The following is a 14163-nucleotide window of genomic DNA, read 5'->3' as shown; positions in this document are numbered from 1 at the left end:
TACATTGCTTCTATCAATGGTACTGTAGTGTCAAGTCGACAGTTATCTTTTCACGGGTCACATGGAAAACTATTAGCCTAACATATTTTCTCAGATTCGATCTTTCCGGTCTAAAATGGCCATCATTAGCTTAACAGATCGGTTAAGATTATTCCATTGAAGTGTTTTGAATCAAGACGTTGCTAGAGAGCCTTTCCAAGTCACCATCACTCAAGAGCTTTTGCAGGGCGAGATATCCCTATCCAGAGGCACGGCAGGGTGTTGTCCCACTGATTTCCACTTTAATTAGTGAAACCAATTCTTCGCACGAGCTACAAAGCTATAATCATTCAAGTGAACTTTTCACCACTGAAGGTTCATCAATCCAAAACGAACAGTCTCAATATGAGCTTTACAATTCTAGATGACTACAGCAAAAAAATGCTTTATTAACAAAAACATTTCCATGTGATCATGAATCCCAAGACAAATAGAACAGTAAATAAAGTGCTTTAATGCCAACAGAAATACATTCCCAATGTGCCAATACTGCACAGCAGTAGAAGGGAGAAATGTAAGTGACATGGGACCAGCTCAGTTGAAGGCCCCAGGGTCCACATAAGGGTAGGCCAGGAACTGTCCTAGTTTGTTTCCTTTCTTGTCGTAGTGAAGCATGCGGAAGCACCGCTCACAGAAGAGACACGGGTCATTTGGGGCAAATGGATCATTTGTGGTTAACCATCTGAAAACAAAACAAAAGTCAAATTAGTACACTGACAACTTGTAATGAATTATAACTAATGTACAGTCAGTTATTAGGGATATGTTTTTTTGGCCAGGTCATGTAAAAAGGGAAAACTCATAACCCAAGTAAAGATGATCTTTTATTGTGGGTGACATATTTTCTCTACACACCTGCCGATGTAGACGTGACACACGGCACACTTCCTGGTCATGACCCTGTGCTTGTGGGTAAGGAGAGGGTACAGCTTCCTATCCAGGCAGTCATCCTTATGAGCCAGTCTGGAAACATTGGGCAGAGATAAAATAAAAAACATGTCCACACTAATGAAACCTAGCCAAACCAAGCTGTACTGAGCTAGCCTTGTTACGTATCCACCATAGTGGCTGGAACCTTTCACCTTTAGCGTGGAATGATCTCCAATGCACTTTAAAATATAATGAATTGGTGCCTCAGTGCAGGGGTGTCAAACTCATTCCATGGAGGGCCAAGTGTCTGCTGGTTTTTGTTTTTCCTTTTAATGAAGACCTGGACAACCAGGTGAGGAGAGTTCCTGTCTAATTGCTGACCTTAATCAAGTACAAGGGAGGAGCGAACACTCAGTCCTCCGTGGAATGAGTTTGACCCCTGCGCTGTAGGCCTAGGGCACTTTTTTTCCCCCAAACTCAGTCCTCTGGACCCCAAGGGGTGCACATTTTGTTTTTTTGCCCTAACACTACACAGCTGATTCAAATGATCAAAGGTTGATGATTATTTGAATCAGTTGTGTAGTTCTAGGGCAAAAACCAAAACGTGCACCCGTTGGGGTCCAGAGGACCGAGTTTGGAAAACACTGGTCTAGGGCATGTGATGGCTCATAGGGGACCTTTTTACTGAAGAATGTCTTAAAAACGACAATATATGAAAAGCAAAACACTATCCTAATTTTTTTTTAATGAATGTATTCTGTATTGTATTAAACAGGGCTCATCTGTATTAAACAGGGCTCATCTCAGCCTTGACTCCCTGTCAAAATAAAAGGTTAAATAAATAAAAACTGTGTTGAAAAGGACAAAGTGATGGGAAAATATCTGAGCCAACATAGTTTGGTAACGGTTTTACTGGCAGCACTGAGGCCTTCTTGGAAACGTCACGCCACAAAACCAGCCTTCATGCACAGTTAGTGCCTCCAGCAAAGAAAACCAGTCAGAAGAATGTTAAAACTTAAAATCAAATCAGTCTCAGAAAGCTGAAAAGGCTGACCTACAATACAGATCAATTGGAAAGCCTCAAGGCTCTTTATCATGTGAGTGAATTTATCAAAGAAATTACTTGATCCTATTCATCTAGAAAGCGCAGCACTTTCCCCTGACCTGCTGTCTTACCAGAAATCTGGCCTTCTTCACAGTACTGAGATGAGTAAGGTGAACTGATTTCTGACACATTGATTTCTCATAGATACAGCAACATGTTTTGGCTCTGTAGTCGGCACTTTGGTTTTTAAATGATACAATGACTGAGGTTAAAGTGTAGACTGTCAGCTTAAATTTGAGCTTATTTTCAACCACATCAGGTGACCCGTTTACAAATTAACACACTTTTTGTACATTCGGAAAGTATTCAGACCCCTTGACTTTTTTCATATTTTGTTATGTTACAGCCTTATTCTAAAATGTAATGTTTTTTTCCCCACTCAATCTACACACAATACCCCATAATGGTTTGTAGAAATATTTGCAAAATATATACAAAAAATGTAAAATTAAATTTACATAAGTATTCAGACCCTTTACACAGTACTTTGTTGAAGCACCTTTGGCAGCGATTAAGTCAATTATTCTAGGGTATGACGCTACACGCGTGGCACACTTGTATTTAGGGAGTTTCTCCCATTCTTCTCTTCAGGTTGGATGGGGAGCATCGCTGCACAGCTATTTTCAGGTCTCTCCAGAAATGGTCGATGGGTTCAAGTCCAGGCTTTGGCTGGGCCACTCAAGGACATGTCCTGAAGTCACTCCTGCGTTGTCTTGGCTGTGTGCTTAGGGTCGTTGTCCTGTTGGAAGGTGAACCTTTGCCCCCAGTCTGAGGTCCTGAGCACGTTTTCATCAAGGATCTCTCTGTACTTTGCGCCATTCATCTTTCCCTCGATCCTGACTAGTCTCCCAGTCCTTGCCGCTGAAAAACATCCCCACAGCATGATGCCGCCACCACCATGCTTCTCCAGACGTGACACTTGGAATTCAGGCCAAAGAGTTCAATCTTGGTTTCATCAGACCAGAGAATCTTGTTTTATGGTCAGGTGCCTTTTGGCAAACTCCAAGCGGGCTCTCATGTGCCTTTTACTGAGGAGTGGCTTCCGTCTTGCCACTCTACAATAAAGACCTGATTGATGGAGTGCTGCAGAGATGGTTGTCCTTCTGGAAGGTTCTCCCATCTCCACAGAGGAACCCTGGAGCGCTGTCAGAGTAACCATCAGGTTCTTGGTCACCTCCCTGACCAAGGCCCTTCTCCCCCGATTGCTCAGTTTGGCCGGGCAGCCAGCTCTAGGAAGGGTCTTGGTGGTTCCAAAGTATTCCATTTAAGAATGATGGAGGCCACTGTGTTCTTGGGGACCTTCAATGCTGCAGACATTTTATGGTAGCTTTCCCCATATCTGTGCTTCAACACAATCCTGTCTCGGAGCTCTACGGACAATTCCTCTGTCAACCTCATGGCATGGTTTTTTTTCTGACATGCACTGTCAACTGTGGGACCTTATATAGACAGGTGTGTGCCTTTCCAAATCATGTCCAATCAATTGAATTTACCACAGGTGGACTCCAATCAAGTTGTAGAAACATCTCAAGGATGATAAATGGAAACAGGATGCACCTGAGCTCAATTGAGTCATAGCAAAAGGGTCTAAATGCTTAAGTAAATAAGGTATGCTTGTTTTATTTTTTTTATATATTTGCTAATATTTTAAAATGCCTGTTTTCACTAATGTCATTATGGGGTAGTGTGTGTAGATTGATGAGGAAAATTGTTTATTTAATCCAATTTTGGAATAAGGCTGTAATGTCAACTTGTGCACTTTCCACATTGTTACAAGATGTTGGGGAATCACTGAAGGGGAATATTGAACAACTGAGCATCAGTGTACAGCTCAATAAACACACTAGGCGTTTTGTTACATTTCAGTCTGCTGTGATGTGTTTAAAGTGTCATATTGAGACGCAAACTCAATTGAATAAATGTAAACTCTATATCTGACATAGTTCAGGTGTCTTCTTTTTTCAAGCCCATAACTGTGTGTCTCATGTGTATACTTCTGTTTCAAAGTAGATTTGTTTAAGACTCCCAAGAAATCCCTCTGTGACCCTGATTTAGCCCACTGCAGTAAAAGGTTATTAAGGGGGTAAAATGATCTGTTCAAGTCATTAGTAAAGAACACATCGTTAAAGAGCACAATTATATTTTTTTAGGTGGTTTTAAGCCTGTCAATCATTTATTGCTTCATAAGCAGAAACATTGTGGGTGCCCAAGTCATTAATCATGTTTATGTAACATGTTTATGTAATGCATTAAGGCGTTATCTGTTAGACGCCTAGAGTTCCGAGCTTGCAGACGCGTCGCGGCTTGTAAATACCCCTGCTTGTAACCTGACCCCCCGCACCGGTACCCCCTGTATATAGCCTCGTTATTGTTACATTTTTTATTTGTTTAGGTGATTTAGGAAATATTTTCTTAAATCCTATTTTTCTTAACTGCATTGTTGGTTACGGGTTTTTAAGTAAGCATTTCACAGTAAGGACTACACCTTTTGTATTCGGCGCATGTGACAAATATAATTCGATACACACATCCCAAGAACCCATTGGCTCTTGTGTAGAGACAGAAACAGAGCGGGGAGAGACAGATTGAGAGAAAGATTTTATTAAAAGGTAAATAACATTTTCTTTAAAATCTTTTATTTTCTTAAATCTTTAGTACAGAAATGTAAGCATACATATTAAAATTATTAAAGTTTTCTATGCAATATTATAAGACTGTTCTAAGAAAAAGACTGTTCTTAGAGAAGAGCATGTCCGTCTTTGACCTGGGACTGACTAACCGAACACCACCCCCACTTGCCCTCTTACCCCTTGTACAATACATAAATAACCCTTACCCTCGTACCCCTTGTACAATATATAAATAACCCTTACCCTCCTACCCCTTGTACAAGGTATAAATAACCCTTTGAGCTCACTCTCAGCTCATGACACACCACCTTGTGAAACACATCCCAGTCCTCAAGCCTGTATTCCACTCAAGGTTTGGTCTGTATATTCTTCTCCTTTGGCTAAGGTATAGAGCTTCACTCTACAGGCTGGGTAATCAAACGCATAACCCCATAGCTGTCCATTAGACATAACCACTTGATCTTCCAGCACCTTTATGGGTAGTATTTGGGTTCTGCACAAATGTAGAAAACTATTTTTTGTAGTGCTGATTTATACTACTCCCTTTTTCTGTTGAAGCCTGCATCCTACTATCGATGTTATGGTCATCATGTGCGTGTCAGAAAGTAACAACTCCATGATTTTTTTCTCTTTAGAGTTCTGTTTCTCTCTCGAGGTTTCTTCTCGCTCGCAGTGTTCACAGGACAAGCCTAAGACTGACTTATACACAGGCAGACCTACCCGGGTTGACCAAAATGGCGCCGTCAGAGAGGGCTGCCTCGCTTCTAGGCCTTAGGAAACTTTGTAGTATTTTGTTTTTTTAATGTATCATTCCTTACATTGTTAGCCCAGAAAATCATACATACAGCCAGGAAGAACTATTGGATGTCAGAGCGACATCAACTTTTCAGCACTACAACCAGGAATACGACTTTCCCGAAGCGGATCCTTTGTCCGAACCATTTGAACTGATTCCAGAGGCTGACCCAAAACAACGCCGAGGTAGATGGAGCGGTCTTCAGGTCAGACTTGGGAGGCGCGCACAGCACCCACCGCTTCCGAGTATATTACTTGCTAATGTCCAGTCTCTAGATAACAAGGTAGATGGAATTGGGGCAAGGGTTGCTTTCCAGAGAGACATCAAGGATTCTAACACTTTCACGGAAACATGGCTCTATCGGCATTTGCTGTCGGAGTCGGTACAGCCACCTGGATTCTTTGTGCGTCACGCCGACAGGAATAAACATCTCTCCGGGAAGAAGAAGGGCGGGGGCTGTGTTTCCTGATTAACGACTCATGGTGTAATTGTAACAACATACACAAACTCAAGTCCTTCTGCTCACCCGACCTAGAATGACTCAATCAAATGCTGACCGAATTCTCCTCGGTTATTGTCACAGCTGTGTCTATCCCCCCTCAAGCCGATACCATGACGGCCCTCAAGGAACTTCACTAGACTTTATGCAAACTGGAAACCATATGTCCGGAGGCTGCATTTTTTGTAGCTGGGGATTTTAACAAAGCAAATTTGAGAACAAGGCTACCTAAATTCTATTAGCATATTGATCGCGCTGGAAAAACTGGGTCACTGCTACTCTAACTTCCGCGATGCATACAACGCCCTCCCCCACCCTCCTTTCGGCAAATGAGAGCGACTCCATTTTGCTCCTCCCTTCCTATAGGCAGAAACTCTAACAGGATGTACCCGTGCTAAGGATTATTCAATGCTGGTCTGACCAATCGGAATCCGCACTTCAAGATTGTTTTGATCATGCTGACTGGGACATGTTCCTGGTAGCCTCAGAGAATAATATTGAAGTATATGCTGAGTCTGAATGAGCTTATAAGGAAGTGTATAGGAGATGTAGCTACTGGGACTATTAAAACCTACCCTAACCAGAAACTGTGGATAGATGACGGCATTCACGCAAAACTGAAAGTGCAAACCACCACATTTAACCATGGAAAGGTGACTGGGAATATGGCCGAATACAAACAGTGTAGTTATTCCCTCCACAAGGCAAACTGACATTTCACTTGTTTGTATAGAGAAAGTGGAGTCGCAATTCAATGGCTCAGACACGAGACATACGTGGCAGGGTCTACAGGAAATCACAGGCTACAAAAGGAACGGACGTCTTGCATCCAGACAAACTAAAACACCTTCGTTGTCCACTTTGAGGATAATACAGTGCCAACAATGCTGCCCGCTACCAAGGACTGTGGGCTCCCCTTCTCCGTGGCCGACGTGAGTAAGACATTTAAACATGTTAACCCTTGCAAGGCTGCCAGCCCAGACCGCTACTCAGAGCATGCGCAGACCAGCTGGCTATTCAATCCCAGTCTGCTGTTCCCATATGCTTCAAGATGGCCACCAATGTTCCTGTACCCAAGAAGGCGCTGAACTAAATTACTATTGCACCGTAGCACTCACTTCTGTCATCATAAAGTGCTTTGAGAGACTAGGCAAGGATCATATCACCTCTACGTTACCGGTCACCCTAGACCCACTTCAACTTGCTTATCGCCCCAATAGGTCCACAGACGATGCAATCGCTGTCACGCTGCACACTTCCCTATCCCATCTGGACAAGAGGAATACCTATGTAAGAATGGTGTTCATTGACTACAGCTCAGCATTCAACACCATACTACTCTCCAAGCTCATCGTTAAGCTTGAGGCCCTGGGTCTCAACCGCGCCCTTTGCAACTGGGTCCTGGACTTCCTGATGGGCCGCCCCCAGGTGGTGAAGGTAGGAAACAACATCTCCACTTCGCTGATCCTCAACACAAGGTGCGTGCTCACCCCCCTTCTGTACTCTGTTCACCCATGACTGCGTGACCATGCACGCCTCCAACTCAATCATCAAGTTTGCAGACGACACAACAGTAATAGGCTTGATTACCAACAACAAGACAGCCTACAGGGAAGAGGTGAGGGCACTCGGAGTGTGGTGTCAGGAAAATAACCTCTCACTCAACGTCAACAAAACAAAGGAGATGATCGTGGACTTCAGGAAACAGCAGAGGGAGCACCCCCCTATCCACATCGAAGGGACAGCAGTGGAGAAGGTGGAAAGTTAAGTTCCTGGGCGTACACATCACGGACAAAATTAAATGGTCCACCCATACAGACAGTGTGGTGAAGAAGGCGCATCAACAGGTCACCTAAAACCCTCAAACTTTTACAGATGCACAATTGAGAGCATCCTGTCGGGCTGTATCACAGCCTGATACGGCAACTGCACCGCCCTCAACCGCAAGGCTCTCCAGAGGGTGGTACGGTCTGCACAGCGCATCACCAGGGGCAAACTACCTGCCATCCAGGACACCTACATCACCCGATGTCACAGGAAGGCCAAAAAGATCATCAAGGACATCAATCACCCGATCCACAGCCTGTTCACCCCGCTATCATCCAGAAGACGAGGTCAGTACAGGTGCATCAAAGCTGGGACCGAGAGACAGCTTCTATCTCAAGGCCATCAGACTGCTAAACAGCCATCACTAACACAGAGAGGCTGCTGCCTACACAGACTTGAAATCATTGGCCACTTTAATAAACGGATCACTAGTTACTTTAATAATGTTTACATGTCTTGCATTACTCAGCTCATATGTATAAACTGTGTTTTATATCCTCTATTGCATCTTGCCTATGGTCGCTCTCATTGCTCATCCATATATTCATATGTATATATATATATTGTTATCCCATTCCTTTACTTAGATTTGTGTGTATTAGGTAGTTGTTGTGGAATTCTTAGATTACATGTTAGATATTACTGCACTGTCGGAACTAGAAACACAAGCATTTCAAATGTGATTTGAAATTGCTTTTTCATGTTCATTCTACAAGGGGTCACATGCTCACAACAATTCCACAAGTTCACTACAAAACTTCCCAACTGTTTGAACTGTCAAAAGTTCAAACTCAAGCCTCCCCGAAAAGTTATTGACATATTTTTACTTTAAACACATTTCTTTAAGTTCAACAAGTTCACTCCACATCACCTGAGAGGATGTCACTTAGAGATCAACGAGTTCACTACACATCACCTGAGAGGATGTCACTTAGAGATCAACGAGTTCACTACACATCACCTGAGAGGATGTCACTTAGAGATCAACGAGTTCACTACACATCACCTGAGAGGATGTCACTTAGAGATCAACGAGTTCACTACACATCACCTGAGAGGATGTCACTTAGAGATCAACGAGTTCAAACTTCAAACGCATTTTTTACTTCAAAGAAACAGGTGTCCTGTCAAGTTACCTAATGACACACTAAATATAGTGAGAACATCCAGAGAGGATGTCATTAAGAGGTCAGCAAAGCACATCAATCAGTTTTTGACAGCAACTGTCTACTATATTCGCTCTTGCATATGCTGTTTGTTTTGGTTGTGTTTGAGATTATTTTGTGCCCAATAGAAATTCATGATAAATAATGTAGTGTGTCATTTTGGAGTCACTTTTATTGTAAATGACAACACATTATTTACCATGAATTTCTATTGGGCACAAAATAAATCTGAAACAACCAAAACAAACAGCAAATGCATCCCAAAAATGTGTAGTCACAAGTTTGACATAGTCATTGCGTGTTATGAACATGGGATCAAATACTAAACATTTTACTTGAAATTGTCCCAATACTTTAGGTCCCCTAAAATTGGGGGGCGGACTATGTACAAAAGTGCAGTAATTTCTGAATGGTTCACCCAATTTGGATAAAAATACCCTCAAATTAAAGCTGACAGTCTGCACTTTAAGCTCATAGTTTTATCATTTATAATCCAAAGTGCTGGAGTACAGAGCCAAAACAACAAACGTGTCACTGTCCCAATACTTTTGGAGCTCACTGTAGGGGGAAACGACACACCAAGTCAAAGCTCAAAATCCAGGTATCAATATGGATGACAAAATATGACCTCTGACCTGATATCGGTGATGATGACAACATGCTCGCAGTCTCCCTGGTGACAGAAGAGGTAGGGGTAGCCCACCTTCACCTTCAGGTCGTAGAACCTGGTGTCCTCCATCTTGGCCTTGTGGAACGTGGGGAAGTCTCTGGTCTTTGCCCAATCAATGGTGGTCCTGGAAATATAGTACAATGCAACTTTATTGTCCAATTTGAAAAGTACAGTAGAAAGTAGAGGAAGAGAAATGAACTCCAACACCCAGAAAATACGCAATGGAAATTCATCTTAATTTACACAGAACAAAAATCTAAAAGCGCAACAATTTAAGATTTTACTGAGTTACAGTTCATATTGAAATAAATTAATTAGGCCCTAAACAGCTCTGGTGGACATTCTTGCAGTCAGCATGCCAATTGCACGCTCCCTCAAAACTTGAGATATCTGTGGCATTGTAGTGTGTGACAAAACTGCACATTTTAGAGTGTCCTTTTATTGTTGGCCAGCACAAGGTGCACCTGTGTTATGATTGTGCCGTTTAATCAGCTTCTTGATATGATACCTGTTAGGTGGATGGATTATCTTGGCAAATGGGAGAAATGCTCACTAACAGGGATGTAAACAACATTTTAGAGAAATAGGCTTTGTGTGTATGAAACATTTCTGGGATCTTTTATTTCCGCTCACGAAACACGAGACCAACACTTTACGTTGGGTTCATATTTTTTGTTCAGTATACTTACTAGCCTTGTCTGCAAAATTATTTGATTATACTTGGGCTTAAAGGTTGTTTCCAGTTCATCAATCAAATGCCCATGAATATCCATTAGATATAGCAGATACTGAGCAAATGGCTAAGTGGATGAGAGGGGCGCATGTAGAAAGTATTTTCCTATTTCCAATGGGTCTTGTGGCCTGGTTTGACATTTTAAAGAACTGGATTGTGGCCCATTACAAGCTAACATCTGTTGATTCCGCCGACACATCCCCAAGGTTAACCCAGGCATATAGTTGAGTCTGGGTCATGGTTAGGCAAACCGAATGCAATATTCTGCACCTAAAACCTCCCCAAGTCTCCATCTCCGATCCAATATAGAGTTCTATGGCTGAAAAAAGTATTGTCTTAATACTTTGTGGATCTGCACCTACCTCTCACGCTCTACAGTATCGTCTCTGCACTATACAGGCCTGGCTTTTGTCTTTTTCGGGTTACTCCCTGACTTCTACAAGCCCATGTCCACAGATGTTCTCTCACAGGATCAGGATGAGCTAAGGTGAGAGTTCAAGTAAGCCTCGTCTGAAGTGTTCAGTCAGTCCAGTCGACGTAGCCAGATGACAGTTGGATGTCAGAGAAAGCGAGAGAGAGCCACTTACTCGCTCATGTCCTGACACTCAGGGTGACGCATGTCATTGTAGAAGACCCCTTCAAAGTAGAAGAAGGCGGATTTGAAGTGATCCTGAAACAGACAGTGAAAAGGTTCACCCAACACCGACATGATGATCAAGTCCTATTATGTAGGCTTATACTCAGTGTGTGGCTGAGTAGCTCCTAACTTAGACATCCTTATCATCTCATTTATTACTAACCCTGTTCCATAGTCAACATGTTCCAAGACTCACAATCAATGACTACCTGTGTAGCAGCACGTGTTCCACATTGGAATGTACTGTATATCCATGATCGCTAGACGGTTCTTCTTGAGAAGTCGTCCTTTACGTCACCGAGCCGTGCACAAGAAATCTACTGGCATCTACTGAATGTTCGGTTTTGGATGTGGGGTGGTAGCGTCTAACATTTGGATTCATTCGTTTGTTGTGCGCTGCTCGGTGATGTAAGGGACGACATTTTAAGACGAACTGTCGACCGACTATGGATTCACATTCCGACGGTAGCCTAGCGTTTAGAGCGTTGGGTCAGTAACTAAAACGGCTGCTAGTTCGAATCCCCGAGCCGACAACGTGAAAAACCTGCCTATTTGCCCTTGATCAAAGACTAACACTAATTGCTCCAGGGTCGTCACTGATAATGGCTGACCCTGGCCATGACCCCAATCTCTGAGGGCGTCTCAGGGGGAGTTGGGATATGCAAAAAAGACATTTCACACGTGTATAATACACACTTGTACATGTGTGAAACAGGGAATTATAATCAGCCACCTACCATTACAATAGTATGGTTTGAGCTTGAGTATGTCTTTGTGTGTGTCACCTTGCTGATGAAGTCCGGTGCCATGTCGGGCGTGTTGCTGAACTCTCCAAAGACCTGCAGGTCGCTGATACAGCAGATAGCGTCCCTCAGGTCCACCAGACTATGGGAGCCCAGCATCTGAAGGGTCATGTGGGGCCTCACATACTTAAACTAGAAGAGAACGTACGTTATAGGGAAATAACACAAGCACTAGAATGCCCTATAAGCCAATCAGAAATGTGTATTCAACAATGCCATGGTATAAATTATATTAATAGGCAAAGATAATGTGGAGTCTTCCCTGTGGCTCAGTTGGTAGAGCATGGTGTTTGCAACGTCAGCATGGTGTGTGCAACGCCAGGGTTGTGGGTTCGATTCCCACGGGGGGCCAGTACAAAAAAAAGATATATATATATATATATATTAAATGTATGCATTCGCTACTGTAAGTCGCTCTGGATAAGAGCGTCTGCTAAATGACTAAAATGTAAATGTACATGTCTTACAAAAGCACATCTATTGTTGTGTCTAATGATGAAGATTGTTGGAATTAGGCTTTTTAACTTTTGGTGATTCTCACAAAGACTTGGAAACGAAGAAGTGAAACTGCATACTCTCTCAAATATGGCTGGGTAGAGAACGTTGATGCTCAAAATGATCTCCCCTTCTGGCACCAAGTCAACAGGGTCCTCAGGCCTTTTACCCACCGCCAGGCTCTCCTAGAAGATCAAACCACACACACACACACGTGTGTGTCAGTCACGCTACAGGTTAAAGGTCACATCAACAGCTTATACTCTATGCAAGTGACGCATTGTTTTCCAAGAAGTGGCCTTAAAGTTTTTGAACTTTTGTAGGCGTTTTTAATGGTATTCAAGGGGCAAAAAAAGTGCAATGGTCTGCAACGCAAACACCAGGTAGAATTAAATTCATCCCCAAACAAATATATACTTAAATAATCTAATCATGAAGACCACGGGAGTAAAGCGGAAGGGGCGGTTACTTTCACAGGGTATAACTAACCAGTTCGTCTTGGTAGTGGTCAACTCTGCTTATCTTATCGATCCTCAGGGTGCCTTTGTAGTCCTGCTTCTTCTTCCTCTGTCTGAACATGAACAAGGCAACACCTTTTTAACGCAGTGAATGAGTAACTGTCTGCAGAACATGGAACTGGTGCATTTATTATGTATAAATTGTCTAGGATATACATTTGTATAGTAAAAACGTAATGTTTTACATTAGTGTTTGAAGAGTGGGGTCAGATGGCACAACGTTGGTGTCAAGAGGCTCGTCTTCAGCTTGACAGCGAAGAGTGTCAACGCTGGAATGAAATTCAACCATGTGAAGATCACAGAACAGATGGGTCATTTGACAGCAAAGGGTCTGAACCTTCACTTTATAAAAACCATCTCTGACACAACTAGTTTTAACCAAGACTCTAAAATGCGTCATAAAACAAAAACAAAGGGAAGTTATATCCCAAGTCCACTACTACAGACGCTGAAGTTCAACACCAAAACATCGTATTATTGACAAACGATAACTAGCATATTGAGAAGTTACTGCTTGTCAACTAGACAGACACAATGGCTTTTCAGCTACCTAGCTAGAGTACCAAATACATGTACAACTACCCCTTACTGTACAAACCTGCAGATAGCTTTCAGTTCGTCCAACGTTTCTGGTGCGATTCCCATCTCCTTTGCAAAGTCGGCATCTTCAGTCTCTTCGTATTTTTCCTCGTAGGAATAGTCAATTGGTTTCAATTTCTCAAGCCATGCGGTTCTGAATGAGCCAACGTGGAATGGTTTGGTGTTTATGTCTTTATACTCAAAAACTGGAATATTTTCGTTCACGTTTGAGCTGCTGCCGCCCGCCGCCATTTTTTCATCTAAATGACGTCAAAATTCCCAGGTAACGCTGGGTAATGAAGTGTCTCGAGATGGGAAAATACAAGGGAAACTATCGATTGATTGAGTTATTTTACACTGGCCCGGGTTGAATCGGGCGAAACCCGGCACGTCATCCAGCGAAAGCGGGGAGGGAGGAGTGCCAATCTCAAATGGAAGAGTAATCTGCGCCGCTCGGTCATTTTGTCAACATAGTGCACAGTCCAGAAACATACATCTCTTTCCATGACTAGTTTTCATTGGGAGGGCAGATAAAGCGTTTTTATCCAAAGCAATCACAGAATCCTAATAATTTCTACACGTGCTTAATTACGTCACTTTTGCATTGCGCCGACTTCGCCATAAGACAGAGTGGGGCAGCCAGGTTCCAAATCGAATGTAATCAACTTTCAACCAGGCATAAACACGCCTAAACGGGTGCCCGGGCGAGATTAATCGAACCCCCTCTCTAATACAGGCGAATTGTGGGGCTGCGTTTTGCATGTTTTATTTGTATTTAACCTTTATTTAACTAGGC

At 42.8% G+C, this 14163-nt stretch overlaps 1 protein-coding gene across 2 annotated transcripts; it reads right to left on the bottom strand.

Moving 5' to 3' along the window:
• Window positions 1-397: 397 nt before the first annotated feature.
• On the bottom strand, window positions 398-13759 carry LOC115191739 (snRNA-activating protein complex subunit 3). Of its 2 annotated transcripts, none has more exons than XM_029749604.1 (9): window positions 13387-13759; window positions 12974-13057; window positions 12760-12841; window positions 12351-12455; window positions 11758-11874; window positions 10923-11005; window positions 9568-9726; window positions 895-1002; window positions 398-721 (listed from the first exon to the last, which is right to left on the bottom strand). In XM_029749604.1, the coding sequence occupies exons 1-9, from the start codon at window positions 13617-13619 to the stop codon at window positions 574-576; spliced, it is 1119 nt and encodes a 372-aa protein (XP_029605464.1). In that variant the 5' UTR covers window positions 13620-13759; the 3' UTR covers window positions 398-573. The 2 variants fall into 2 exon arrangements, with proteins under 2 accessions (XP_029605464.1, XP_029605463.1); XM_029749603.1 differs by having other exon boundaries at window positions 11758-11907; window positions 13387-13757.
• Between the last annotated feature and the right edge of the window lie 404 nt (window positions 13760-14163).

This window comes from Salmo trutta, chromosome 4 (assembly GCF_901001165.1).
Source record: "Salmo trutta chromosome 4, fSalTru1.1, whole genome shotgun sequence".
NCBI lineage: Eukaryota > Metazoa > Chordata > Actinopteri > Salmoniformes > Salmonidae > Salmo > Salmo trutta.
This window is presented reverse-complemented; position numbering and strand designations above follow the sequence as displayed.

What these genes read in the sequence shown, in the direction of transcription:
- LOC115191739 (XM_029749603.1), bottom strand. Translation starts at nt 13,619, where the DNA reads ATGGCGGCGGGCGGCAGCAGCTCAAACGTGAACGAAAATATTCCAGTT. An exon ending in GAACTGAAAGCTATCTGCAG is followed by an intron (nt 13,058 to 13,386) that starts GTTTGTACAGTA and finishes ATTTCATTCCAG; the next exon opens with CGTTGACACTCTTCGCTGTC. An exon ending in TGTCACGTCTACATCGGCAG is followed by an intron (nt 722 to 894) that starts GTGTGTAGAGAA and finishes TTTTGTTTTCAG; the next exon opens with ATGGTTAACCACAAATGATC.